At 34.3% G+C, this 27,483-nt stretch overlaps 2 protein-coding genes across 3 annotated transcripts; both read right to left on the reverse strand.

Moving 5' to 3' along the window:
- Window positions 1-121: 121 nt before the first annotated feature.
- On the reverse strand, window positions 122-23,807 carry LOC132721962 (uncharacterized). Of its 2 annotated transcripts, none has more exons than XM_060706348.1 (16): window positions 23,242-23,807; window positions 19,905-20,041; window positions 17,949-18,299; window positions 17,392-17,506; window positions 16,499-16,677; window positions 16,008-16,141; window positions 15,345-15,498; window positions 13,896-13,996; window positions 12,031-12,247; window positions 11,534-11,664; window positions 10,727-10,889; window positions 9,897-10,052; window positions 5,697-5,846; window positions 4,677-4,764; window positions 3,798-3,879; window positions 122-2,909 (listed from the first exon to the last, which is right to left on the reverse strand). In XM_060706348.1, the coding sequence occupies exons 2-16, from the start codon at window positions 19,984-19,986 to the stop codon at window positions 843-845; spliced, it is 4,170 nt and encodes a 1,389-aa protein (XP_060562331.1). In that variant the 5' UTR covers window positions 19,987-20,041; window positions 23,242-23,807; the 3' UTR covers window positions 122-842. The 2 variants fall into 2 exon arrangements, with proteins under 2 accessions (XP_060562331.1, XP_060562330.1); XM_060706347.1 differs by having other exon boundaries at window positions 23,177-23,807.
- Window positions 23,808-26,074: 2,267 nt separating this feature from the next.
- On the reverse strand, window positions 26,075-27,324 carry LOC132721957 (uncharacterized). The gene is made up of 2 exons (XM_060706344.1): window positions 27,245-27,324; window positions 26,075-26,951 (listed from the first exon to the last, which is right to left on the reverse strand). The coding sequence occupies exons 1-2, from the start codon at window positions 27,308-27,310 to the stop codon at window positions 26,160-26,162; spliced, it is 858 nt and encodes a 285-aa protein (XP_060562327.1). The 5' UTR covers window positions 27,311-27,324; the 3' UTR covers window positions 26,075-26,159.
- Window positions 27,325-27,483: the final 159 nt, after the last annotated feature.

Raw genomic sequence — 27,483 nt, forward strand, 5'->3', positions numbered from 1 at the left:
CACATAAAGGTAACAACAAAATCTTTATATATATTTTCACATTCAGTTCTCATCTCGACAAATTGTCAAACAATTGAAAAAAAAGTACTAAAGTAATGGATACACTCGAAGTACATTGTATATGATAACAAATATTGAGTGTTTAAGAATTTACTAGCTATGCAAATCGTTTTTGATCAAATGTAAAGATTAAAATGTATCATCACATTTGTCAGTTTATAATATTTTTCAGTCATATACAAGCATACAATAAACTCCGAAGTTTTCCGATATAATCTAAAAAGTATAAATTACGTATTATCACAAGTTCTATAACTAACAACTTCTCCTCTTGAATAGAATATGAATAAACGTCGGAGAATGGATATATTCACAGCCTCAAGTTGACAAAATGTGCCTCTAAAAATTTCCTGTTCAATAGATCCGATGGACACATTTTTAAAGCAATAATGAAAACAAAATTATTGATTGATTGATTGATTGACAAACTGACTGACAGACTATTGATTGATTGGTTAGTTATTATTGGTGAGTAATTAGTTGAATGGCTAATTGATTGATTGATTGACTGACTGATTGATTGATTGATTGATTGAATGACTTATTGGTTTGTTAGTTGAGTGATTGAATGGTTAATTAATCAATTGATTGACGTATTGATTAATTTACTGTTGGTTGGTTGGTTCATTCGAACGTTCGTTCGCGGGTTGCCTAATTTAGTGGTTGAATGAATTGTTGGTTTTGTGTATGAATGGTTGGTTGATTGATTAATGGTGCAGTTATTAAGGTAATGAAGTCAAGATAAGCTTCCTTTATCATTGACCATCTCCATACATGTATTTCTACTTGCAAAATTTCCGAGAACATGCCACAGAATGATGCACATAACCGTCTGAATCATTCGACGCCGTCTCCTGATTTGAACAACACTCCTTGTCTTTACCTAAATGACAAACCTCCAACTGAACGTTGTATCCCACCTGTTCACAATTTCTGGCCGTTCCCATTATTTCTGTTGAAAAAACATCGCCTAAATTGATGTTCGCATCATTTACACAAGACACTGATGTTTTGCTACCAGTAGTCGACGTTCCTTTATTATCATTGACCTGTCCAATCACGTCATGCGGGACATAGTTTTCATCTTCGCTAGATAACGTGAAATCAGTGAAAGTGTTTGAGTGAGGCACACACTCGTATGTTTCACTTGCAACCCCATTTAAAACTGAACAATCAATAGGATGTAAAACGGACCCATTTGTTTCCCGTTTAACCTCTTTTGAAACTGGAGTATCGATCTTATGAAACATGTAATCATTTGCTTCATGTACAACCTCTTTTGAAACTGGAGCCTTGATTGGACGAAACAGGTACCCATTTGTTTCATGTGCAACCTCTTTTGAAACTGGAGTACCGGTTGGGTGTAAAACGTACCCACTTGGTTCCTGTTCAACCCCTTTTGAAACTGGAGCCTTGATTGAACGAAACACGTACCCATTTGTTTCATGTGCAACCTCTTTTAAAACTGGAGCCTCGACTGGATGTAACACGTAACCATTTGTTTCATGTGCAACCTCTTTTGAAACTGGAGTATCGGTTGAGTGTGTCATATACCCACTCGGTTCCTGTGCAACCCCTTTTGAAACTGGAGCCTCGATTGGACGAAACACGTACCCATTTGTTTCATGTGCAACCTCTTTTGAAACTGGAGCCACGATTGGATGTAACACGTACCCATTTGTTTCATGTGCAACCTCTTTTGAAACCGGAGTATCGGTTGGGTGTAACACGTACCCACTTGGTTCCTGTGTAACCTCTTTTGAAACTGGAGCCTCGATTGGACTAAACACGGATCCATTTGGAACACGTGCAACCTCTTTTAAAATTGGAGTATCGATTATATGAAACATGTAATCATTTGGTTCATGTGCAAGCTCTATTGAAACTGGAGTCTCTATTGGATGTAACACGTACCCATTTGTAAAATGTGCAACCTCTTTTAAATCTGGAGCCTTGATTGGCTTCGTTTCAAGTGCATCCTCTTTTGAAACCGGAACCTCGACTGGGTGAAGCACGTACCCATTTGTTTCATGTGCAGCCTCTTTTGAAGCTGCAGCCTCGATTGGATGGAGCACATATCCATTAGTTTCTAGTGTTTCCTTTATTGAAACCGGAGCTTCAGTTGGACGAATCACATATCCATTTGTTTCAAGTGCAACCTCTTCGTGTATTTGAGCCTCAATAGGACATGGGACCTTCATCTCGGCTCTACTACATTTCCCATAGTTCATTTGATGATTAAAATCTTCTCCTATGAATGAAGACCCTTCACTACTTTCTATTTCCCATGAACTCTGAAAATTAATAGGTAATTTAGCATCATTTAATTGTATATACGAATCGTTTTTTACATTCTGAAGTCCACAGTCATCTCTTGGAAAATCATGTGCACTTATTTCGCATTTGCTTTCATCTATTGCACATCTATCGACAGCTTTATTTTTTATTTTGTCAGAGTCTGAATCGGGGGATGCTTGATTACATTTGACATAATCAGAACTTCTATCTTTTCTATCTTTTGTGGAACCATTTTCTGTAGATAATTCTCTATTTGGATTTCGAACAATAACTTCAAGAGGTTTAGAAAAAGCTACGGAATCTCCAATATGTACTCTTGGCTCATTTTCTAATTCGAGCGTTTGGTCATGGATCATTTCAGTAATTGACATATCAGATGTTAGTGGTGAAAGCGCCGATTTAAGTGCAGTTGTTTCTGTTGGCGGCAGATCATTTTCATGGTGATGATTAATAAGGAGTCCAATATTATTTTCTGTTCTTTCCATATTCGTTCGGTCTTCTGATACATTACCCTTAGCACATGCACCGCCATTTCTGTTTTCTCTCCTAATCTGAAAAAGTAAAACATATTTGTTTCACCACGGGACATCTTTTGTTATTCAGTGTAAATTAAATACATGCATGTTTTTGTACATTAAACATGGGTAAGATGATAGTCGTATTTTTTCAATACATTTCTCCCAAATTTAAATGAAAATGTGAATAACTGAATGCAAATTTCATGTAAAAAAGCATTTGTACAAAGTAGTTTGAGAATGATTTTATGTTACAAGATCATCGATAAGATTGGCACTATTTTTTTTAACAATTATTCCTACACTTTGTCAAGTGTGTTTTTCTTTATTGTTTTTGATGAATTTAAAGACTAGTATTTTTCGAAACTAGGATTTTTTTAATAAGATAAACAAGATATTAAAAAAATCTCATATTGGACCTCATTTCATATAACTCGGATAAATGTTATCTAAGTTTGATTTGATTTTACGTCACACAAACACAGTATTGGTTATATTGCGATGTTTTAGTTGTACTAGTGTAGGAATATCTTAGATGCCCTTCCGTGCATTATTTTAGATATGAACGGGCAGCTGAGTAGAACCACATTAAGCTAGCTGGATAGCTTCCTTACATGAAAGAATCCAAAGTCCCTGTTGGGATTCGAACCCACAGCGATGAGGAGGAAATGTTAACCACTCAGCCACGAACGTCCCTTCTTATCCAAATAAAGTGTCAATCTTGCTAATGATATGCAAACATTTTTTTCCACAGTCCCGTTTCATAACTGTCATATGTCTTGAATAAATACTCTTAACAAATCATTTATATGTCCATGGATTCACTATCAAATAAAAACAAATTGTCTCTGTCTTTCCTTTCCTATAAAGACTGATTTAAATTTCAAAAAGTTTTTGTTAATATTAAGGAAATTAAATATTTACATTGAGGTTTTCATCAGGTATGTCTGGAATGGTTATTTCTGCTGCCCTTTTCAACACAAATTTTGCTTTCGTTTTACACCTCCTGTATTGTTAAAACAAAGATAAAAAGTAAAGGAGCATACAAGAAAAAGGCAACTACAAAAGACAGTTGGGGGCATTTCAACTTCACGAATACCCGATTTCCGTTTCGTGATTTTACGATTTCAACTTCACGAATTCATGATTTCAACTTCATGGATACACAATTTCAACTTCATAAATTCAAGATTTCAACTCAGATAAAACATTTAATTGTACACACGAATTGAAATTATATTTATTTATTTATCGTGAATTTATATACTTCTATTCCGTATGTTGAAAGCGTGAATTCACGAAGTTAAAAATCTGAATTCACGAAGATGAAATCGGGGATTCATGAAGTTGAAATTTCCCAACCGGTCTTTCGTAGGGAACAGAACTATGGCAATATATGAACTAAAATAATGGACCTAACAACAGTTGTGTAGCGTAATGTGACAAATATACAACATTGCCATTTATTTCCCCTTAATTAGTGTTGTATATTTAACTCGTTCTTTGACACCATTGCTTTTAGGTGCATATTGATTACTGCTTTGGTCGGTGCTAGTAGGCGTAAAAGATGTTGCACTTTATATGGCTATTAAAGGACAGACCCAAGCTCGCTTTGCTTAAATATCTACGCCCCCCCCCGAAAAAACAACAACAACAACAAAAATAATATTCTGAAACAAATAAAATGTCCGTTGCATTATAAAAGTAACGTGTTTGTACTGATTGAATAACCATAGCTTTATTGCAATAAGTCATTTATATGCAATGTAAATTATGCAGTGTAATGTTATTATAAAATTATACCCAATAACGCAGAAAATTCCTACGCCGGCAAATAGTACGCACACTAACACCCCCATAGCTATACCAATTATCTCAGAAGGGGTTAAACCTGTAAAAAATGTTTCATTAAGATATATTTGAACCTATTTTTCTATAATATAGTTTTGGAATGAAATTTGACAACAATAATACAATAATTCTTTAAAATACATTGTTTGTGCGCTTATATTTAATGGCATCTGGGGTGGTAAGATTGACTTCTATACAATTGCCTCATCAATGAATTTGAAGCCAAAAGTATGATAAAGAAAAGAAAAAGAAAAACAGTATCCCTGAAGAACTCGGCATAGCACAACTAACATAAAGTGTATAATGGATAAGAGAAAAATGAAGATGACTATAATTCCCTCGTTTACTATCTAGAACGATAAGTAATATCGGGCGTTAAACAAAGAAAAGAGGAATATTTCCCTCGTTTACTTGAACGATAAGTAATATCGGGCGTTAAACAAAGAAAAGAGGACTATTTCCCTCGTTTACTTGAACGATAAGTAATATCGGGCGTTAAACAAAGAAAAGAGGACTATTTCCCTCGTTTACTTGAACGATAAGTAATATCGGGCGTTAAACAAAGGAAAGAAGACTAATCCCCTCCTTTTCTAGAAAGATAAGTGATATCGAACGTTTAACAAAGGGAAGATGACCAATTCCATCGTTTATTAGAACGATGCGTTTAACAAACAGAAGAGGACTAATCCCTTTGTTTACTAGAACGATAAGTGATATCAGGCGTTTAACAAAGAGAGAGAGACTGGAACCAATGTTACCGTCATAAATATGATGTGATGTGACGTGACTTGAATTTATGTCGCGAGTTTCTGGATTTATTGGCGGAGGAATATTGTATCTGAACTCCCATTTATCCCCTTAAAATCTAACAAAGATTGTTCTGTTAGTAAACAGGATTTCAGAAAAAAATAGTTTCTACAGAAAAAATGTTTCATATCAAATTACACGACTTTGATGTGCAATGAATTTTACTTTTATTGACTGGAACTCCTCGCTGTATTTGACTCTCTGGTCCGAAATGGCCTTCTTTTGTCACACCTCTCACGGTAACAAGATATGTTTGATCACTTTCTAGGTCAATTAGTTCAACCCTGGCTTCCCCGGATGCCGAAACGGTCATAGCTGTTTCAAAGAAGAATAACATGCAATAAAGTAATTTTTGATATAATATGTTTAACGAATAGACAGGACTGATTTTGAGAATTTGGCTCCCTATAAGATGCTAGAGGCATGTTGTAGTACAATTAAGTGGTGTCTTGGTGTATTTTACCTAAATAAGGTATGCTGAATCCGATAAAGGTGGATACCGAATTGAAAAACTTGATCTTAACCATTGAAATGACCATTTAAAATGCCCACTAAAATGACCGCCAAATTTCTTTATCAGAAATGGATGATATATCAATTAAAACTTTTAAGGAAAGGAAGAGCCTGATATTGGTCACAAAGCATGTTTAGGTAAAAACAAATTATACACCAAAACAGAATTAAAAAAACAAAACAATCCAATATGGCCGAATAATCCAAGATGGCGGACATTATTCTATAGGCTAATATAGAGGATATTGAATGAGTGTAGTTTAATATTAAATTTATTAAACGAGTTGAATAAAATCAAATTATGCGAGCCTCTGGCCAGCATTATATTGTTTTATTCAACGAGTTTAATAAATTTAGTATTGAATCTACACGAATATAATATTCTATTTATCACATAAATAAAAAAAGAACAGTAAATCGTTAAAATGAGTGATTTTTCAATGACGCGCCTATAGTGTAACGCTAACATTAGCGCGCTTTAACGCTATGTATATATATCGCGCAAATGACGGCACGTCAAAGTGTTATTACACTAGTGTAATATCGTTTTTATTAAATGGCTTTATTACACTCCTCCGCCGCGTATTATGTGATACATAATAGTAATATAGAAGTAATATTAAAGAAAGTACTGAAAATTTTAAGGCATTTAAACGTAAGAGACCTATATTTAGGGTTTACGTAGCGAACACTACTACACTCTTTCCTGCTCTATCTACTGGATATAGAGCTTTCATGTATTTTATCTGGCACTCTATGCAAGGATATAGAGTATATTTGCACAGTGCATGTGAGGGGGTTTAAACGTGTGCATGCAAAATATACATTAATTAAAGGCACCTGTCTCTGACTTTTCTTGGGTTTTGGTGTTCGTTTTTCTGTTATCGATCGTCGTCTCTGTTCTCTGTTATCGGTTATTGGTCGTTCTTCATTCGGTCCTGGTCTGAGTTCTTTTTTTGTCACATGTTCCGATTTCTCGTCTCTGTTCTCTTCTCCGTTCTGCTGTCATCGGTTCTCGTGTCTATTCTGCTGTTATCAGTCCTGGTCTCCGTATTCTTGTTTTCAATTGTTCTGTCATCGGTTTCCGTCTATGTTATCAGTCTTCGTCTCTATTTTTCTGTCATGAACCCTCCAGTCCATGTCTCTGTTCTTCTGTTATCGGTACTCGTCTCTATTGTCTTGTTGTCAGTTTCTGTTATCTGTCCCTGTCTTTGTTCGCTTGTTCTCCATTCTTCTGTTATCGGTCCCTGTCTCTGTTCCTTTGTTGTCAGTTTCTGTTATCTGTCCCTGTCACTGTTCGGTTGTTGTCAGTTCTGCTGTTAGCGGTCGACGTCACTGTTCGGTTGTTGCCAGTTCTTCTGTAATCAGTCCTCGTCTCCGTTGTCTTGTTCGGTTGTTGTCAGTTTTTCTGTTATCGGTCCCTGTCTCTGTTCTTCTGTATTTGCTCCTTGTCTCTATTCGCTTGTTGTCAGTTCTTGTCTCCATTCTTCCTTCTGTTATCGGTCGTCTTTGGTCTTGTACTTTCGGAACTTGTTTCCTGTTCCGTTAAGGTCTTCTCTTGTATCTATCGTTGCCGTCATTCTTTGTTGATGTCCTGGTTTTGTCAGTCTTGTAGTCATTTATTCGTTCAGTGGAGTAGCGGGGGATCGAACTCACGACCCCTTGATTTGAAGGCAGACAGTGTTACCACTGCACCATAGCGCCCGCTCTGAATAATAACCATTTTTGAAAGTGCTTTATACTTTAAATACTATTTCAATGGCTAACAAAGGGTGTATTACAATTATATTTTAACACCTCTACTATGTAGCCAACCCACGTGACTTTTATATATGGGCAAAGAAAATATTACTCGATTTATTACAAGTAATATTTTTAAAGATAACTTTGCAGTTACTTTAAGATATTCCGGACATTTATTGGAGGGTACCCAGAATTCTAATGTATATCAAATGATGTGATAATCTTCTTGTAGAATTTTCTCAAAACCGTGACTGAATTCCAAAATTTTCGAGAGCTGCCATGGTATAGCAAGCACACGTAGCAGTCTCCCGGTTTCAGACATTTCATGACTCGATGAAAATATGGTGTTGTTATTGTTGTTATCAAAAACTTACATGCAGCATACATGTGTAATGTTCACAATGTGCTGAAAAAACGGCTCTTTTTTAATTTCAACATTTCAGCAAGTGACACATTTTATATAAAAATGGGGCAGAAATGCTGTTCTAACCATTTAAAAATTTAGGATTTGTAAATTTGTAAGTTGGATATTTTTTACCTACTAGTAGTTTTCTCAACACTTAATTCACATTTTCATATATAAACCTAAGGTACAGAAAATAGACAGAAAACAACTGTCATAGATTGAGATAGAGCCATAGTGTCGTAGATATTTGGGTAACAAAAGGAGTTTTTGATCCTGATAATGTATTAAGTACAGGATAAACATATTACAAGCCTATATTCTTAAAATTTTGCACTGCCTTAATTCAATTTTTTTAAATGCGTGCAATTATGTAATTATTATGTCTTTAGTTAATAGTTTCTGGAGAAAAGACTTAACAAAGGTGGTATCTTTTATTTTATAGATAATAATGGGGGGGGGGGGTGGCAGTTTGGCATACTTAGTCCCGCTTTTGCATGTTGGAACATCTATATTTTATTTGTTTGTATACACAGCCTAATTGCTTATTTTGTATAGTCTTTTTTTATTGACCTGTCAATTATGAATACATTACAACACTCATTGAAATATTAGATTCCACTTCGATTTCGTAAGTAAAGATTACTTAAGGATTGTAACAGACAGTAAATAAGTGTTGACAGATGTGTAAACATTTAAAAAGTTTAAACATTTGAAATTCGTAATAACGAAATATTAATTTGTTATTACGAAATATTTATTCTGTGGTTATATTTAATAAGAAGGATTTTGAAACTAAGTTTATTGTGAAATATAAGTCAAGTAAACAAAACATAAAAAAGTGATTTTTTTTTCAATCTTAGTCTTATACCTTAACGCGCTTGTAAAACAGTACTGTAGATAACTGTTAATTGGGTTATTAGGCTTATAATCGTTATATTTGGTGGCCAATCTCATTAAAATCTGATCATATTGAATAATCATTTAATTTTGACAAGAATAATCAATTAAAAAAATAGTCTTAATGACCTATTTTAGTATTTTTAAGCGGCCATTTTGAATTGACCTTTTAAAGGTCAAGGTCAATTTTATTTTCTTGGTATCTACCCTCATCGTCTTCAGCGATCAAACACTCAAGATATTACTTGTACAATAAAATACCTCTAGCATTCATATTTTCTTAAAATCAGTCCTGTCTAGAAATGTATAATGGAAGTTAGAAGCAGACTGATGAAAATATTTTAGATGTTCTCTTGCTCTTCATTTGAGTGCATTGTTTTTTGAAGTGTAGACTAAGATATATTTGTATATGAATCGTGGATAATCATTTTAGCTACGGTAAAGCAGGGGTGTAGCTTTATTAAAGATTTTGTAACGGCCGACTCCTTGTTGGGTTTCGGGCCTTGCACCAACAAAAGATTTGTTTGGTTCTGGATTGTATCGCGTACACCACAGGTGGCAGTATCGGTGTTTGGACCAGTAGTAGGGTCAAGGGGCAAGTAGGAGTGGGGTGTCCACACACCGATACTGCCACCTACATGTCGCGTACACATGTTTTAGTGCAATATGTTCAAATTGCAGGTCGACTTAAACACCAATAAACAGTTTCCGAACTAGCAGACGACAGGCTATTTTTATTAGTTGTGTTTCGAGTAATAGGTTTTCCGGCTATGTATTTTAAGGCTATAAAAAATATTATTGTTTACATTTCTTATTCTCGCCATTTTGCTTGCAATATATGACGTCATAGTGCGCAATATACGGTTCATCAGTTTCACATGACAGTTTATCCCACGTGACCAACAAGGTGTTATCCTCGGATCCCCTCGACACCTGCACATTCTTAGGTTCTCGTTTTGGAACTGTAAATTAAAGCATTCACAATTTTACGTGTTTAAGGAAATGAATCGCGGCTTTCCATACAGTATAAGCTGTATGTAGTTGTATATATCTCGTCATTTTTTACATCATCATCATCCTCATCATCACCACCATTATCATCAACATCATCATCACCACCAACATCACCACCGCAATTGATATCATAATTATTACCATTGTCATCATTACAACCATTATCATAATTTTCACCATGGTCATCATTATCATAATTATCATCATAATGATCATCACCTTCACACACAATCGTCACCACAATTGACACAATTATCATCATTTTCATCATTATCATCGTAATCATAGTTATCCCCGTTATCTTATCATTATCACCATTTGGTTTATATAGAATTTATTTTAGTTCGATTTTGTAGGAAGCTATAAGCTTATAGACACACTTTCGAATCCGTTCCTGGAACCAACCAGTACTGAGCAATGAGTATAAGGTTTCTTTCTCAAGGAAACAACGACTTGCCCCTGACGGGATTTGAACCCATACGGCTAGCGATCATTTGATTACTAGTCCGGTACGTTGACCACTCGGCCATGCCGCCACTATTTGCATCTTTATCATTATTACTGTGTAAATATCACCATCATCATTATTACAACCTGAAAAATAACACTAAATAATCATTACCAGCCTGCCCATTGTACACACAGCCTTGCCATACAACTCCAGTTCTTCCGGTCTCTGTGCTCCCACTTACACCATACAAAAAATCGTGCGCAGACGAATGATTTGGTAAGATAATTTGCGAAGTGTTAGACAATACACGTTCCCAGCGTACCTCTTGAGTTGGCTAAACATTGGGAAAAAAATGCAAATGTACAAAATCTTCTCGTCCATCAGTCCTGTGATACCGTACATGTGCTCGACAAGCCCAGTGCTCGACCGATACTCCTATTTGTGTACGATTTATAAGAATATTGGCTTTATACCGGGAGAAAATTTCGTTAGTTAAACATTAAATCCATACGTAAAACGTTATTAAACCCATGTTTGATATTTCTAAAGACTTTTTATAAAATAATATGGATTTTTGTGTCAAATTATGAAACCCCAGAAAAAAGTAACCAATGAACGAGCAACTGAATATGACTTTTCTTTCGTCGTCAAAATAAGCAAGCCCCAGAAAAATGAGCCAATCAATGAGCATGCTCTGGAGTTCGGGCATCTAATACCTGTACTCCAGTTAGCGCACTGTGCGATTTTACTCTGGCACATTTTCAACAGAAACTATGATACATGTACAATATATTTTAATGCTCATCCATCGGCCACTTTTTTCTAGGGTTTCATATTGTGACAACCGGGAACGTGTTATTATTTTTACATATGATACAAAAGAAAAAGAATATCAGAACACTCGACAATCTGATTTATTCTAGGGGTCACGGTAACGCCCCTGGTACAAATCAGATAGCCTTATGTTTTATTACATACTTCACATTGGCCATTTTTATTACGGCACCAAGCCACCGTGAACCCGCCGGTGAAAGTTTGATCCTTTTCCAAACTGATGTAAACATCGGACATATTGATTGACTCGACTATAAACTGCGGAGGTGCAAGATCTGTAAAAAATCTTCGTATAGTTAAGTACTATTATATTGATACATGATAACAATACTATTACGTTTTAAAATGAAAATGTCAACAGGTTGCAAAAAAATAACCTAACATAGATATACGCCTCAAGTTTGAATTTAAAATAAAAAGGGTTTGTAGATTTAATGCAATATGTGTTCATTGTAACGCTAATTTTCATTGGATAATTATGACGTTTATATTTATATATACAGTCACGGCTGTTATAAATTTGTCTAAGTTTTTTTTTTGAAAGAAAGGATTTTTTCAGCATTAAGACTTTTAATAGGTTTATTTTTTAAGCTTACAACCTGTGAAAAACAACCCTTTTTAATACACATTTACAGTAATACCTCGTCTGTAGCTGGGTATTTTCAGGGTTGAGCTTAGTTTAGAAGTACCGTTGACATTTTTGGCTTGGATGATGACGTCATAGGTTGTGTTGCACATCAACTCAGAGCACCCGTATGTTGAGTTGCTTGGCCAGTCTACTTGTCTTTGTTTCCCTTTGCTACGGAATAAACCCTGGACACTTGTCATCGGACCGTTTTCTTCCTCCTTTTTGATTTGCTTGGTAAGAGAAAAGGTAATAAATGCGAAACGAAAATAAAAGGCGGAAATTAATAAGACACAACAAAGCATATCGCGGAAAGTAATTGAAACTACACTGAAACGTAAATAATGCGTTCAGTTTTACCCTTAACCCGCCAAATTGCTTAAATTCTTTGCCTGCTTCCATTTAGAGAACCGTCTATTTTTAAATCAAGGTGAAAGTTTGAATAAACATAGGCAACAGTATACATACAGTCTGCACAGGTTAGACTGCACGGGTATATATTACACATGTATAGCAGAGATGAATAAATTTCGATTCCAGCATGGTTGGGGTTAAAAAAAAATGAGCCGCGCCACGACAAAACCAACATAGAGGGTTTGCGACCAGCATGGATCCAGACCAACAGTCTGATCAGGATCCATTCTGTTCACTATCAGTTTCTCTACTTGTTAAAAGGTTTAAAAGCGAACAGCATGGATTCTGATCAGACTGCACGGATGCGCAGACTGGTCTGGATCCATGCTGGTCGCAAACCCATTATGTTGGTTTTGTCGTGACCAGAGCTGCATCAGTATTAAGGGTGTAGTACTTAAGTACCAGTACCAGTACTTGGCAAATTATGCAGTACCATTACCAGTACCAGTACTAGATTTTAGCTCGGTACTGCAGTACCAGTACTTTTTTTGGTGAAGTAATTAAGTATCAGTACCATTACTTTTATATATTCATCAAAGTTTGAATAAATACAGTGTCAAACAAATAATTGCAAATATTATTTAGCAATGAAATAAAATCATAATTTACTTTAAAGTAACATATTTACAACTTTATAGTTTATACATACTTTTTACAAACAATATTTAAAACATATATTCATGTCATATCTAATTGTTTAGTAACCAGTCAACTGTATAAATACAATGCAAACATCTTTCATTTAAAACACAACAGTCTTTTGTTGTCTTTCACACCTCTGTTCAATTTATACCAAAGTAAATAACAACTTTTTATGGTGCTAACAATATCACTTTTTTCACTTGAAATGGGATTATTTAGAATAGAAGAAATTGATTAGTGTTTATTTTGCTCTTTTACTAGTAAATACAAAGTAATAAAAGATTTTAATAAGGATATTTTAGGTTAAAGAGTTATTGAGTCTGTTTATCTTAGTTTAATTTTTACTTAAAGTCTTTGGTGCTTTTTATGATGAATACTATGTAAACATTTGAAGGAAGATTGCAGCAAATTATCTTTAGATTTGATAACTTACTTTTTCACAAAAATAAAATATAGTTAATGTAATTTACAGCTTTATTTTATGAGAAAAAATGATGTTATTTTTAATTTTTATCAAAACCAAAAGTACTGGGTAATGCAGTAGCAGTACCACTTTTTAAGACAGTAATGCAGTACCAGTACCAGTAGTAGCAAAATTTTGTAAGAGTAATTCAGTATCAGTACCAGTACTTGCAAAATCCCTGCAGTACATACTGCAGTACCAGTACCAGTACCAGTAATGCAGCTCTGGTCGTGACACGGCTCAAATGTTGATTTTAATCCTAAAATCGTAGGGAATTAGCATCACGGAAAGAACAATCACAAAATGATTTAGAAGCTAAAATAGAAGCTTTGAAAATTTTAAACTGAAGAAAGAAATCTTACTGTCCAAAATACACAAACATGTCTTGTCAGATTAATTCCTTCACACTCCATACGATTGAACCAGTAACCCCCTTCAACGGTTCTAGGACTCGCACTAGGTACTGTAAATTCATAACATGCGCAATAAATAATCAAAACAATAATAAATCAAAGCTTGTGTAATTTACTCCCAAGTACATATTTTCATGCACGAGCGACTAAAGCAATCGTAATTTCTCGGCCCTTTCCGTCAAAATTCGGATACAATCGCAACTTTTCGTCTCTTTCCATACGAATACAGTATTTCGGTCTAACCTACGCGCAAAATAATGCTGGTAGTTGTTGACAATTTTTTTCCCAATATTTCAAGTAAAAGTCAACCTAAAGTAAGTCAATTTAAATACTTTAAATTAAACAATACATTATTTCTATACTTATTATTATTGTTGTAGAATCCGCAAGTACAAAATGCCAACCAAGTCGGATTGTACATCAGTGCATTGGTATAATAATATTTAAATCAAAAATGGTTGTCAATCATAATTGTACCGAAACATACTTTTTTCCTTTGAATATACATTTATTTTACATTATCGAAGATTACACTCTCTGTTGCTGTTTATCTGAATCCACGTTTCACACCGTATTAACTCTGAGGTCATTATGAATAATAGCTGAGGGTGTTCTGAATGCTTCGGATAGTTATGAATAATAGCCACAGAGTACCGATTGCGACTGAAGGTCACACTTGACGTCTGAAACATTTTACTCCCTTACAGACAAATATTTACCTATATGTTTTAAAATGATGCTCAGGATAAATGTTCGATTGAGAGAAAAATAAAAGATTAAATATGCTTCGTCTGTCGAAAATATAATTTTTTCCTCCTCGAATCCTATGCCAGGATGTCGAATTAAGCGTAAATTTACCTGACCGGCAAATTCCTAGAAAAGGCATGGCAAAGACACTGTCAATTTACCGGAAATTACGGTGAATCGAACAGCCTACGGTCCAATATGTCCTCCTCGGCTATTATAGTTCTACATAGACGATAGTCAATTTCCCCTCAACATCAGACATAGACAAAGTTTGCAGAAAATGAAAGAGCTGTGCTACGAACACTGCCTTAATTATAACGTTGGTGTAGACGTGTTTTACAAACGAGGTTCTGATGAAGGATTGTTGTTTTACGACTGCCTACGGTTGACAAAATGATAAAACAAATGAGCCGTGTCACGACAAAACCAACATAGTGGGTTTGCGACCAGCATGGATCCAGACCAGCCTGCGCATCCGCGCAGTCTGATCCGGATCAATGCTGTTCGCTATCAGTTTCTCTACTTGTAATAGGGTTTGTAAGCGAACAGCATGGATCATGATCAGACTGCGCGGATGCGCAGGCTGGTCTGGATCCATGCTGGTCGCAAACCCACCATGTTGGTTTTGTCATGACACGGCTCATATCTTACCGTCAGAATACGTTACAACTTCGGCATTCCTTGGCTCGCTCCAGTACCCCGCATACCTCCCTGTTGGCCTTACTCTTACACTGAAATTATACATTGTGAAGGGATGTAGAGTGCAGATTGTTCGATTACGTCCCAGGAAAGTGTTGAACTTTATCTGCAAAAAAAAATATTTAAAAAAATAACAATATCAACAACAAATGTACAGTATTTACATACTAATTGCATACGTGAGAATGTTTTGTGCAACTTTCTAATAGATTTACTGTCGTATATTTGTCTAATATCTATATGGTGATTAAATTATAAAACATAGTCTACTCTTCAGTCTTGAATATCGTTACTGATAATACTATGACCTTTGACATTTGACCACAACCATCATTACCAAAACTTGCAACAATTGGTAGCATGTGTATCATTACGAAAATGTGTAGCATTACCAATGCTCGTGCAATCTATTTGTTCATCATGTATCATAAACAGTACAGACTTTCCTCTGAATAACGAAAATGATTACTTTCCCATGCCCCGCATAGAAGACTAAAAATCACTATCTCGGACAATTCTTTGATGGAACAATAGAGTTCTAGTACTCGATGTTCGACTGTACAGTGAACATTTCGTTTTCCTTTTCTTATAAATATAATAAATATGAATATTTACCTCTTGTGTGTCATATTTACTGGAAACAACAATTTCCTGATCGAACTCATACAATGTTGATGTCTCCCAAGACACATGGACACACTTACTGCTATACACAGTAGCTGACATATTGGAGACTGGACTTGGTTTCACTGAATGTTAAAAGAAAACCCCAACATCTATAACATGATTTATATGACTTTCTTGCCGGCCACAACATGCACAATTTACTTAATTTCGTCTTGTTGAGTGGCGTTTAGTCGTCAACGAAAACACGACAAAACGCCTGTTTACTTAAAAAATACTTTTGTCGAGTTTTTGCCCCTTGTTAGCGCCAAGTGATACGAATAAATCAAATGAAATTAAGGTTAAAAATAATAAATAGTTAATTTAATTAATTAACAGCAGCATGAAGACCTATACAAATTTCTAGGTTATCCAGTGGAAATCGGCGTTACAAACAAGCATTATCATGGAAGACAACGCAACATTTGGAATGGAATATGTACCTATTTTCGTCGTGTCTTCATAAAAAATTGATGTGACATTTATGCTACATTTATGCACTAAAATTATGCTGATAGTGAGGTTCGAGTCTTTAAAGTATCCGTCCTCCCATTGGCAGAAACCATCCTCAACATTTAGCTTGTTACAGTCATTCCATGATGCAGAATGTGCTGGAATTCTCCTGAAATTTATCAATTGAGCCGCGTCATGACAAAGCCAACATAATGGGTTTGCGACCAGCATGGATCCAGACCAGCCTGCGCATCCGCGCAGTCTGATCAGGATCCATGCTGTTCGCTATCAGTTTCTCTACTTGTAATAGGGTTTGTAAGCGAACAGCATGGATCCTGATCAGACTGCGCGGATGCGCAGGCTGGTCTGGATCCATGCTGGTCGCAAACCCATTATGTTGGTTTTGTCATGGTGCGGCTCAATTCATTTATAAATACTACATTTAATACACATAACCGGTAAATGGCCTTGGTTATGGAAGATGTTTCTTGCTCAAGGAAACAACAACTTGCCCAAGAAAAAGGTTTAAACTCACGCGGCCTGAAGTCCTAAAAATACTCGTCTGACGCATTAACCACTCGGATATGACGTCACTGAAGGGTCTTGTAACATTATTCCAATAAATTGATTTTATGTAATTATGTTATTCTTGTAGCATATGAAGTCCTTATGCAACAGTTTTATATCTCGGATCCGGAGTTAAAACATAAAGTAGGACTAGAACGACAAAAAGTAACTAGAAATCTATTCGTAAACTTGTAAAAAAAGAATATAAGGAGTCAATCTCAAACTTACTTTTGTAACGCAATATACAAATATAGCATTTCATTTTTAACCAATCAACATTAACAATAACAACAACCGGAAACATATTTTCACCTACCATTTAAATATTACTTCAGGCATATTTTCACCATAGTTGTCCCCATAATTCCAAGAACACATCATGTTCGTGTAGTTATGCACTATGCATGCAAAGTCTTTCACATCGACCAGCGCTGAAATTTGCGTAAAGTACATTTAGCAATTACAATGAAACAGTCCGATTGGGTGGGCGGAAGGTGGGGGAAATATTTTGAGTTTGGCATATGTACTATCATTCAAATCATTCACGTCGTATGTTCTTGAAGATTTATCAGTTAAGCATTTACTTACTCAAATTTATCAAAGGATGTTTTCCTATTGGTAATTATGCATATTTCGTCAAATATGCTATAGACTCCTATGCTCCTTGACGTAATTCAAATTTGATCTTCATTTACGCATGATTTTTTGTTTTCTGTATTTTTCTTTGCTTTTTTTTTGCTTTTTTTATTGAAACATATTAGATAACGTTATTGATATATAGTTACGAACGTTTAATCAACGATTTGTATATTTCTCCCATATTTCGCTTTTAATATGATTCAAAGAAAAGAAATTACGAATATTTTAACTTACGAAAAACTCGTGCCATAGAGGTCTCTCCAAGCATCAAGCTGTCATCTAAACTGGCAAAGTGTTCCCAATAATAACTTCTTACATGAAAATAATAGGATGTCCTAACATCCGTGGTGTCAAAGGTTACATTGTTCACGGTGAATTGAGCTGTTGTCTGGTTGATAATTTGTACTCTTGCATCGTCTATTGCAACGTATGTACCGTCTGTACTTGTATTTTTTACACCAAAGCCAATTGAATGGCTCTCGACTGGGTCTTCCAGAAGGGTACTGGTAAAGGTGATGTTCTGTGTTACACATACATCCGGATCTCTCGGTTCAAGACTGCCTTTGAATTTCTTTTGCCTTGATGCTTAACAGAAAAACAATAATGTTAATGACATAAGAGATGTTTAAAGTAAAGCCACAGGGTTATATGAGCTATGTCACGACAAAACCAACATAATGGGGGTGCGACCAGCATGGATCCAGACCAGCCTGCGCATCCGCGCAGTCTGATCAGGATCCATGCTGTTCGCTATCTGTTTCTCTACTTGTTATAGGGTTGGTAAGCGAACAGCATGGATCCTGATCAAACTGCGCGGATGCGCAGGCTGGTCTGGATCCATGCTGGTCGCAAACCCATTATGTTGGTTTTGTCATGACACGGCTCATTAAATGATAGCGAATAATAGATATATTATATTAAATGGAACTTAAAAAGGTTAAAGTAACGTTAAATTTAATTAATGTGTAGTATAGGAAAGTAAAATTGAGAATTGTTGAGAATTGAGAACAGTTCAAGCCGGTGCTAGGGGGGCGTGAGGGATGTTGCACTTTTCATTATCCCTCATGTATAGACTTAATCAAACCGAGTCTGGAATTTTCATGTAATTTTGTTGCTTTTAATGCTTCCGATTGATCACATTTTTCCAGATATTGAAATGAAGTGCAGCTGTAGCCGCCGTTATGATAACTGTTATTTCTAACTTACCCGTTACAAGAATTTAAACAGAAAAAGTGCAAAGAGGTGATATTCAGCGCATTTTATTTAATCCCTACGGTTCAATTTGACACCAAAACTTATCAAGTGAATGATAAATGACTGACGGAACAGAATATTTTTCGAAACATCTGCTATTTTTAGGAATACATTCTAAATTTATGTATTTGTAGTTTGTTATACAGTCACACTTTTTGTCAGATATTTAAAGTGGTAAAATTAATTAAACATTTTACCACTTAAGCAAAATATACATCTTTATGATGACTACTTAATCACATTTCAAATGGTATTAAAATTGCTTAGTGATGTATATAAGTATCGACCGTCATTTTGAACTCCATCTTAAACAGATAGAAGATAAGACAGTATTCAGTATTCAAGCAGAACTAAGTAAACACCTTAAGAACCCTGGACCCTAAAGTGCTTTGATGTGTAGCATATTATCTCAATTTGGATTTTGACCCCAAAGTTCATTTGACCCCAAATTGCCCTGTGAAGTTTACCGCACTTTGGTGTTGAATCCCGTGTCAAGTAGAGTCAAGTGAAATTTATATATAATTAAGTCGGATTCATAAAGCAGAAACCCCAAAGTGCGCTAGACACAAAATAGTTGGAGCAAATAAAATACACTTAAATGACTTGAAGAAGCATTCTGATGCCATTTTTATTCGTACTCTCCTCTAAAAAAAAACAACAAACAAACAAAACTAGTAGTAAACGAACGGACGTTGGACGGACAGATATTTTGGGATTTATGTTCGTTTTTAATTTCATATTGCATTTTTCAATGTAAAACCATAACAATTTTCACTGAAAACACCGATTTATGCGATTTTTTTTCTTTCTAAACAAGGATTATGGTATGGACGAACGGACAATCAACCAACCAATCAACCAACCATTCAACCAATCAACCAAAAAACAAACATTTTTGACAGATCTTTAATAATACAGCAAAACATTGTTACTTACGATGCCAATTCCCTGTAGAAAGTGAAAAGTTAAATGCCACCAACGCTAATAATGCAATTACATCTAGGCCATATAACCCCATTCCTGTATAACAATATAACTGTCCTCTATAAATGAAATACTATCTCCAAACGTTTCTGAAAAAGGAAGAAATATAAAATTTCTATATCATGGTAAAATTCAATTTTTTCTGAAAATGCACGATTACCCCCCCCCCCACCCCAAAAAAAAACAAAAACAAAAAAAAACAACAGAAAACAAACAAACAAAAAACCACACACACACCATCGCTATCAACACAACCAAATAATAATAACTTTCAGTTTAATTCGAAATTGATTTGAGCCGCGAACAAAAAAAATATTTTTTCCAACATGCTATTTTTAAACTGTTTTAAAAATTTTTCTTTTATTGGTTTGGTCCCCCTAAAAAGTGCGTTTAAATTGTTGTCAGCATTTAATTTTCTGGATTCTGCATCAGAAAATAAAAATCAACCATATAACTAGAATCAAATGATTTTATTTCAAGACATGTATCAACCATCATGCCGCCAGATTTGGCTGATGTCTGACATTCTCCCTCGTTTATCTAGATGATTTAGGTGGAGACGTTCAAAAGCATTAACTGGTCATGAAAATACGTTTTTACCGGCAATGAAAAAAAAGAAGAAAAAAAGCAAAAAACCTATCAGGTTTATTTACATCAATGAAATTATAAAACTGTAATTTGATAGTGACTATATAATAATATCTAAAGAATAATACCTACAATACCTAATATAAAACTTGTGCACACAGTTTAAAAATACTGCATTAAAAGTAAATTTAAAATTGAATCTTTCTAGGATAACCTTCTACATCGAACCCACGACATCTGTGTAAATCCTAAATGAAAATAGTATGCAGATGTATGCCAAGGGGCCCTTTGACATAAATAATGGTCGTCAATTTATAATACCGACTAAGATGACTTCAACTTTAACCAATATTTTAGACATCACAGCAAATCCTTTCATATCTGATAGATAGCTGGTCGACAGTTCATTTACATAACTTAAATATTGACATAATGAAGGTTTTTGTACATGAATTAAGGTATTGTGACATTTAAAGGCGGTGTTGCGACATTAAACGGTAAGGGAAACTCGTGTGACATTAAACGTTACATTTGCGACATTTTACGGCAGAAGATTTTGCGACATTTAGCTGCAAGTGAGACATTTGGCGGCGTTGCGACATATAACGGCGCCACACTGTGTTTGTATAAAATTATATAATTGTGTAGATTATGGTTTTGTAATCTAAAACCGTCATCCACATATTTCACCTATTCTTTTTCAACCTTAGCCATCTAATATGGTAAAAGAAACAGAACGTTCTCTTATTTCAATGTATATTTCCATGTAGTTTTTTATGTATATTGTATAAAAATATACAATAAGCAGACATTCAATATTTTGGAATATAAATTTTGCAAGTTCACAAATGGAATGTAATTGAAATTGATAAAAATTTAGTAACTTGACTATGAATAGAAAAACCCTACAAGCACAAATTGCAAATATTCATCCGAGCGCGTTGTCCGGTATATACCGGGAATAAAGTATTTAGTGTGATGCTCCAACTTTACAACTTTAGTCGTTTGAAAAAACTACGGACCGTTTGTTAGGCCATGTCTTTTATTTAATAAAAGCTGTGGTTAATTAATTAAACCCCCCTTCAATCAATATGTAAATAAGGTAACATAGATCAATCCTATTCAATCAATATGTAAATAAATGGTAAACCGGTAACCAAGATCAAACCTCTTCATTCAATATGTAAATATGTGATAAACCGGTTACCCAAATCAAACATATTCAATCAATGTGTATATATATAAGTGATAAACATGTAACCTAAATCAAACCTCTTCAATCAATATGTAAATAAATGGTAAACAGGAAACCTAAATCAAACTTCTTCAATTAATATTTAAATTAATGGTAAACAACTAAACATGTAACCTAGATCAAAACCTCTTCAATCAATATGTAAATAAATGGTAAACAGGAAACGTAAATCAAACCTCTTCAATCAATATGTAAATAAATGGTAAACAGGAAACCTAAATCAAACTTCTTCTATCAATATTTAAATTAATGGTAAACAACTAAACATGTGACCTAGATCAAACCTCTTCAATCAATATGTAAAAAAATGGTAAACCGGTAAGCCAGTTCAAACCTCTTTTAAGCTAGTATCCCACACATTGTTGTTTGTACATACTTGAAATAAAATGTCACCAAAAAAAAATCACCAGTCTCGTACACTTAAATAGAACTACATGGTTAATACATGTCTTGTCCGACAAGAAAAAAAAACATCTTAGTAAAGTTTTCTCAATTTTTATCATGCTGTAATTTTAAATCGTTGCAACGTTTTATTTATTATAAACACACCCGTTAACGTGTTTCAAGCTGATCCGTTGGTTGCGGGAAGAACAGTTGTAATCTTGGCAATTTTTTTATCGTGCAATTAATTGCTGCACAAAATATCATAAAGAATAATGTTTATTAATAGGGAAAAAAAGACGATCGTATCTTGGTATTCCGGTTTAAAACTGATTTAAAACTTACAGTTATATTGTAAGCTCTGCCTGCATCAAGCTGTGCTACTTGCTACATGTTAACAGGTGTGATAAAAGTGGTGTCAAGTGGAACGTACCAACCGTTACATCATGGAAACTGCAAATTTTACTATAATGCATATTTAATGACTGTAAAAAAATATGTTGATGTTTTAGACTCGTTTTGTGTAGGATAGTAGCTTTAATCAATACGAAAATAAGTGAAATCTACCTAGATGAAACCACCTAAATGAATAACATTCTTTTAAACGAGACATACCAATGACCCAGACTAAACTTAAACGACAACTAAAAGGTCAGTACGAAAATATGGAAATGATCAAATCACTTTCTTATATATGTGATCATACGTGCGGTATCGTAAGTCAAATGTTAATCAATACATTATTTCATGGGACGCATGTACCTTGATTTATCCGCCTAATTAAGATAAATTCTTAAACATGTGGTTAAATCTTAAATAAAACTGACACTGAACGTCAATATCAATAAAAAAAAAGTCAACTTTAGAAAGCAACACAATAAGTTAGCATAAAAATTATCCTATTAGAAAAAAAACAGGAAGCAATAATAATAATAATGATGATAATAATAATAATAATAATAATAATAATAATAATAATTATAATATATACCAAACATACCTTTATTACAAATGTGTAATCTTGCCTAAAAGGTTGTTTTCTCAACAAATGATTTTATTATATACCTGTAAGGTTCTCCCTAAAATACACATAAATCCTGAAGCACGAATACGCAGAAACATCCGTATTATATAAGTGACAAACACGGTTCCATATATGGAAGTGACGGACTATTTTTCAAGCTGGTTCCTATCTTAGCTGTGTATTGAAATCCAACCAGATTGCTGCATATCCAATGTGACGTCCTTTTTTCGAAAAAAACTTAATTATAGAGACAAAATTACCTGTTAAGCAATATGAAACATTTTGTACATTTCAACTCTTGCGTATCAGATTTCAGCAAGAAAGTGTTCTGAAAAGCGACAAAAAACACGAAGATGTTTAAGATTCATTTCAAAATCCGCATAAAAGTACATATCAAGTATTCTTGTTATGGAAATGAGGTGATATTATCTGCTATTTGATATGAAACTACTATAATAAAAGTTAATATTTAAAATCAAATAACTTCCCGGAGTAGACTCAAAATTGAAAAGTTTGGATCCCATAACGATTTATATTGAAACATCACACTGTTCAAATACTGACAGTTCACTTCTTATATTCTAAAAGCGTAAAATATAACTAATTATTTTATGACTATAATACCTGTCATTTTATTATCTATGTATTTAGACAAATGCGTGTTATAGTAATAAGAGATGGATAAAATAACGTAAAAATAAATTCATTATAAGATCACAATGTTCACCGTGTATGTTACATATGATAAATAATAAGAATTATTTACTGAAAAAACTTTTGAGAATAAATGCACCTGAAATTCAATCTCTGAGAGATGTGGTAAATGTTTGAGTCAATCTCCGTACATGAGGCTCATATATTGAAGTGAATATGCTTGTTTATAACATTACAAATACAACATCATCTGTGCAATTTCAAAATTTCATCTGTCAATATCTATCTACTTTCTGTTCGTCTCGACAACGGTACACCGGAGGAAATGAAACGGCGCTGCCATAAATTAGGCAACGGTGCATACATTTGTATCAAAAAGAGTACTGTTCAGACACAATCTTTTTATAGTTGTAACATCAAGTTTTCAAAAATATTACAAATTAGCACAATTATCTTCCTTTCTATCAAAATTTTTTATGTTCACTTTAATGGGCATAATGTCACTTTAACCGCGCAGTCTGATCAGGATCCATACTGTTCGCTTTCAGCTTCTCTACTTGTAATAGGGTATGTAAGCGAACAGCATGGATCCTGATCAGACTGCGCGGATGCGCAGGCTGGTCGTGATCCATGCTGGTTGCAAACCCATTATGTTGGTTTTGTCATCACGCGGCTCATATCATGTTACGAAATGCCGACTAAACATTTAATTATTTACTGTGGTATGTAATATAAACCAAAAGTGGCAGATGTTGTCAGTATAGCATGATGCGTAGCTAAATGTTAGAAAAGTGCGACTGTAAATTGAAAACTATATCATGTTCTATTTAATAGTAAATTATGAGAATACTGTCTTAATCTATATTATACTACACAAAGAGAAAAAAAAAACAACAGAGGTTACCGTACCACGCCTACTAAACATAGGGTCTTTCACATTTTAGTGATCTGTTTAAATGAGAACCCTCGACATTTCCGTTGCAGAGCCATCGACCATAACAAAGATAGTTTGTAAAATCATCCGATTTAAAAGAACTTGCCTGTTTTCCAAAAATTGAAGAATGCAATGCCACGAAGAATATTTTACTCATCATTCGGGCGCAGTTTCGGTATTAAATACCACAAAATGACGTTGCTTGAACTTTTACCAAATATAAACTCGTGTGTTTTCTTCCGCGAGGAGACAGATCTTGAGTGATTTCTCTACCAAAAAGTTAATGTTGATCCAGATAATGTTGCATGTAACATTGTGCATACCTTACCTTTGACGCAACACAAAAAATATTTCAAAGAGCTTGGTTAAAAGTTAAATACTTACAATTATTCAAATGTGATCGTGAAGGTGACCTAGCAAGTGTGATGCAGCCAAAACAAACATTTATTTAGTGTCGATATTGTAGAATATTGACGATTTATATTCATAAATAAACAAAATTGCATGAGTTAATAATGACTTACATTCATCAACTGGCGAAAACCAATAAAAGAATGCTAACACACGGACCAACTTTCAAGAAGCAAATCAAATAATCTTGATCAAAGACACTATTTTTGTAAATTTAACATTCTACCCTTGTGAAAACATTAAAGAAGAACATTGAATTTTTCAATTGAAAGTTATCCAATCAGTGATTTAGAAGTTATTGAAAGGTCACATTCGTTTGCGAGAGCTCTTTCACATTGCCGATGGCGCCAGCACCGTGTCGATTGCTCGATCACATTCGATCAAATGCTTATATTTTATATTTAACCAAGCTCTTTGAAATATTTTTTTTGTGTGTTGAGCCAAAGGGTAGGTTAGGATCATGTCTTTGCAGGATAAATTGGACATGCATTTACTGTTCGGTAAAGAAATCACTAGAGATGTGTCTAAATGTAATACAAATGTAGAAAACACACAAATTAATATTTGGTAAAAGTTCTAGCAACGTAATTTTGAGTATTTCGTATCAAAATGGCATGCGAACTGATGAGAAAAATGTTTTACGTGGCATTTAGAAAAAAACAAACATACTAAAAAAACCGGATATTTTAAACCTGTTGTTTAACACTGATGTAAATAATCATGGAGCTTAGAGATCATCACTTGTATGTTGTAATTGACGTTGCATACCACTCTAAAGTGAACTTATATATATGTATATAATTATGTTCATAAAACAATTTTCAAACATCGAATAATATGTAAAATATAAAGCAATACCCTCAGTAACAACCAAATATTTTTCAAAGAATGTATTGTTATACTATAGGCATTGCATTACACGAAAGATAATACATTTGGTGTATTGTACGTATTTGTTTATCATCTCGAATCCATTTCGACTGTAGCCACATGATAATCATCTTCCTGAGCATCACATGAAGTGTTTGTCGTTGCACTAAATGAACAAATAATGTATGAACTAATTGATTCACTGTTTGTAGCTATGTTTGGTGTATTGTCGCCAAAGTCATCGTGTATTTCTCGTATTGCATTACTATTCATTACGATTGGCATATGGTCGGCATTTCCCTCGTGTATTTCATTTGGTGATTTGTTTGTAAGCATGTTTCCAGTATTGTCGATATATGTTGCATTTGCTGCTTCGCTTGATTGTTTGTTTGTATGGACGGCATGGTCTTCGTGTATTTCATCTGATGATTTGTGAGTAACTATGTTTGGACTATTGCCGGCATCATGATCTTGCATTTTTTCCATTGTATTACTAGTAAGAAAGCGTAGAGCATGGTTGTCATGGTTGCAATTGTCATCATGCATTTTACTAGATGCATTGCTTAAAACTAAGTTTGGCGAATGATAACGTACACTGTTATAAGATGCTAGGTTGTTTTCTATGGAATTAGATTCGTGGTTTACAACAGACAGTGTTTCATTTGATATATCTCTAAACACCACGTGTGCTTTGCTCTCGTCAACATTTCTATAGAATAGTCCAGGTGATGAACTACATGAAACATGGAATTGTTCTTTGTCGAATGTTTCAAGGTAGCTTTCAGATACTGAATTTCTGATGACGCCATTAACCGAAAAGTTTGAACTATCGGTATCCATTGAAACTGTTGACTCTCTTGGCATATCTATGTTTGGTTCATTCTAAAATGAAAAATCTCTCAGTAAATTTGAAAATTACCCTATGTTAAATTTACTCTTTCATATCAACTATTGCTGTTTCGTAAATTTTTTATGTGTCAAAAATAATGATAACAGAAAATTCCTACTGCCGTCGGATGTTTTTAAATGTTTCTTATTGTACTTATATTTTGTATTTTCAATTTAAAACTATCAAGATAGGGAAAAGGGTCAATTATACCCACACAAGGAATTGTTTGATAGGCGCCATTGTAAGAACATTTTTTATAAGCATCATAGGAATTGTTAACACTTACAGGACTTGAATTATAGTGATCAAATTCTGGAATAGTTATTTCTTTAGCCTTTTCAATTTTATACATAGCTTTCTTTTGGCATCTCCTGGAAACATTAAAAAAACAATGCTTCAATTAACATTACATACAGCGTTATATATGACATGTACATTTATATTTGTGTATACGCATGGATTCGCGTATATGAGTTAGAATATTCATTTCTTTAACATTTAAAAACTTACCAAAGCGTGCATCAC

The sequence above is a fragment of the Ruditapes philippinarum genome, unplaced genomic scaffold (assembly GCF_026571515.1).
Source record: "Ruditapes philippinarum isolate M1 unplaced genomic scaffold, ASM2657151v2 ctg6549_1_1_1_1, whole genome shotgun sequence".
NCBI lineage: Eukaryota > Metazoa > Mollusca > Bivalvia > Venerida > Veneridae > Ruditapes > Ruditapes philippinarum.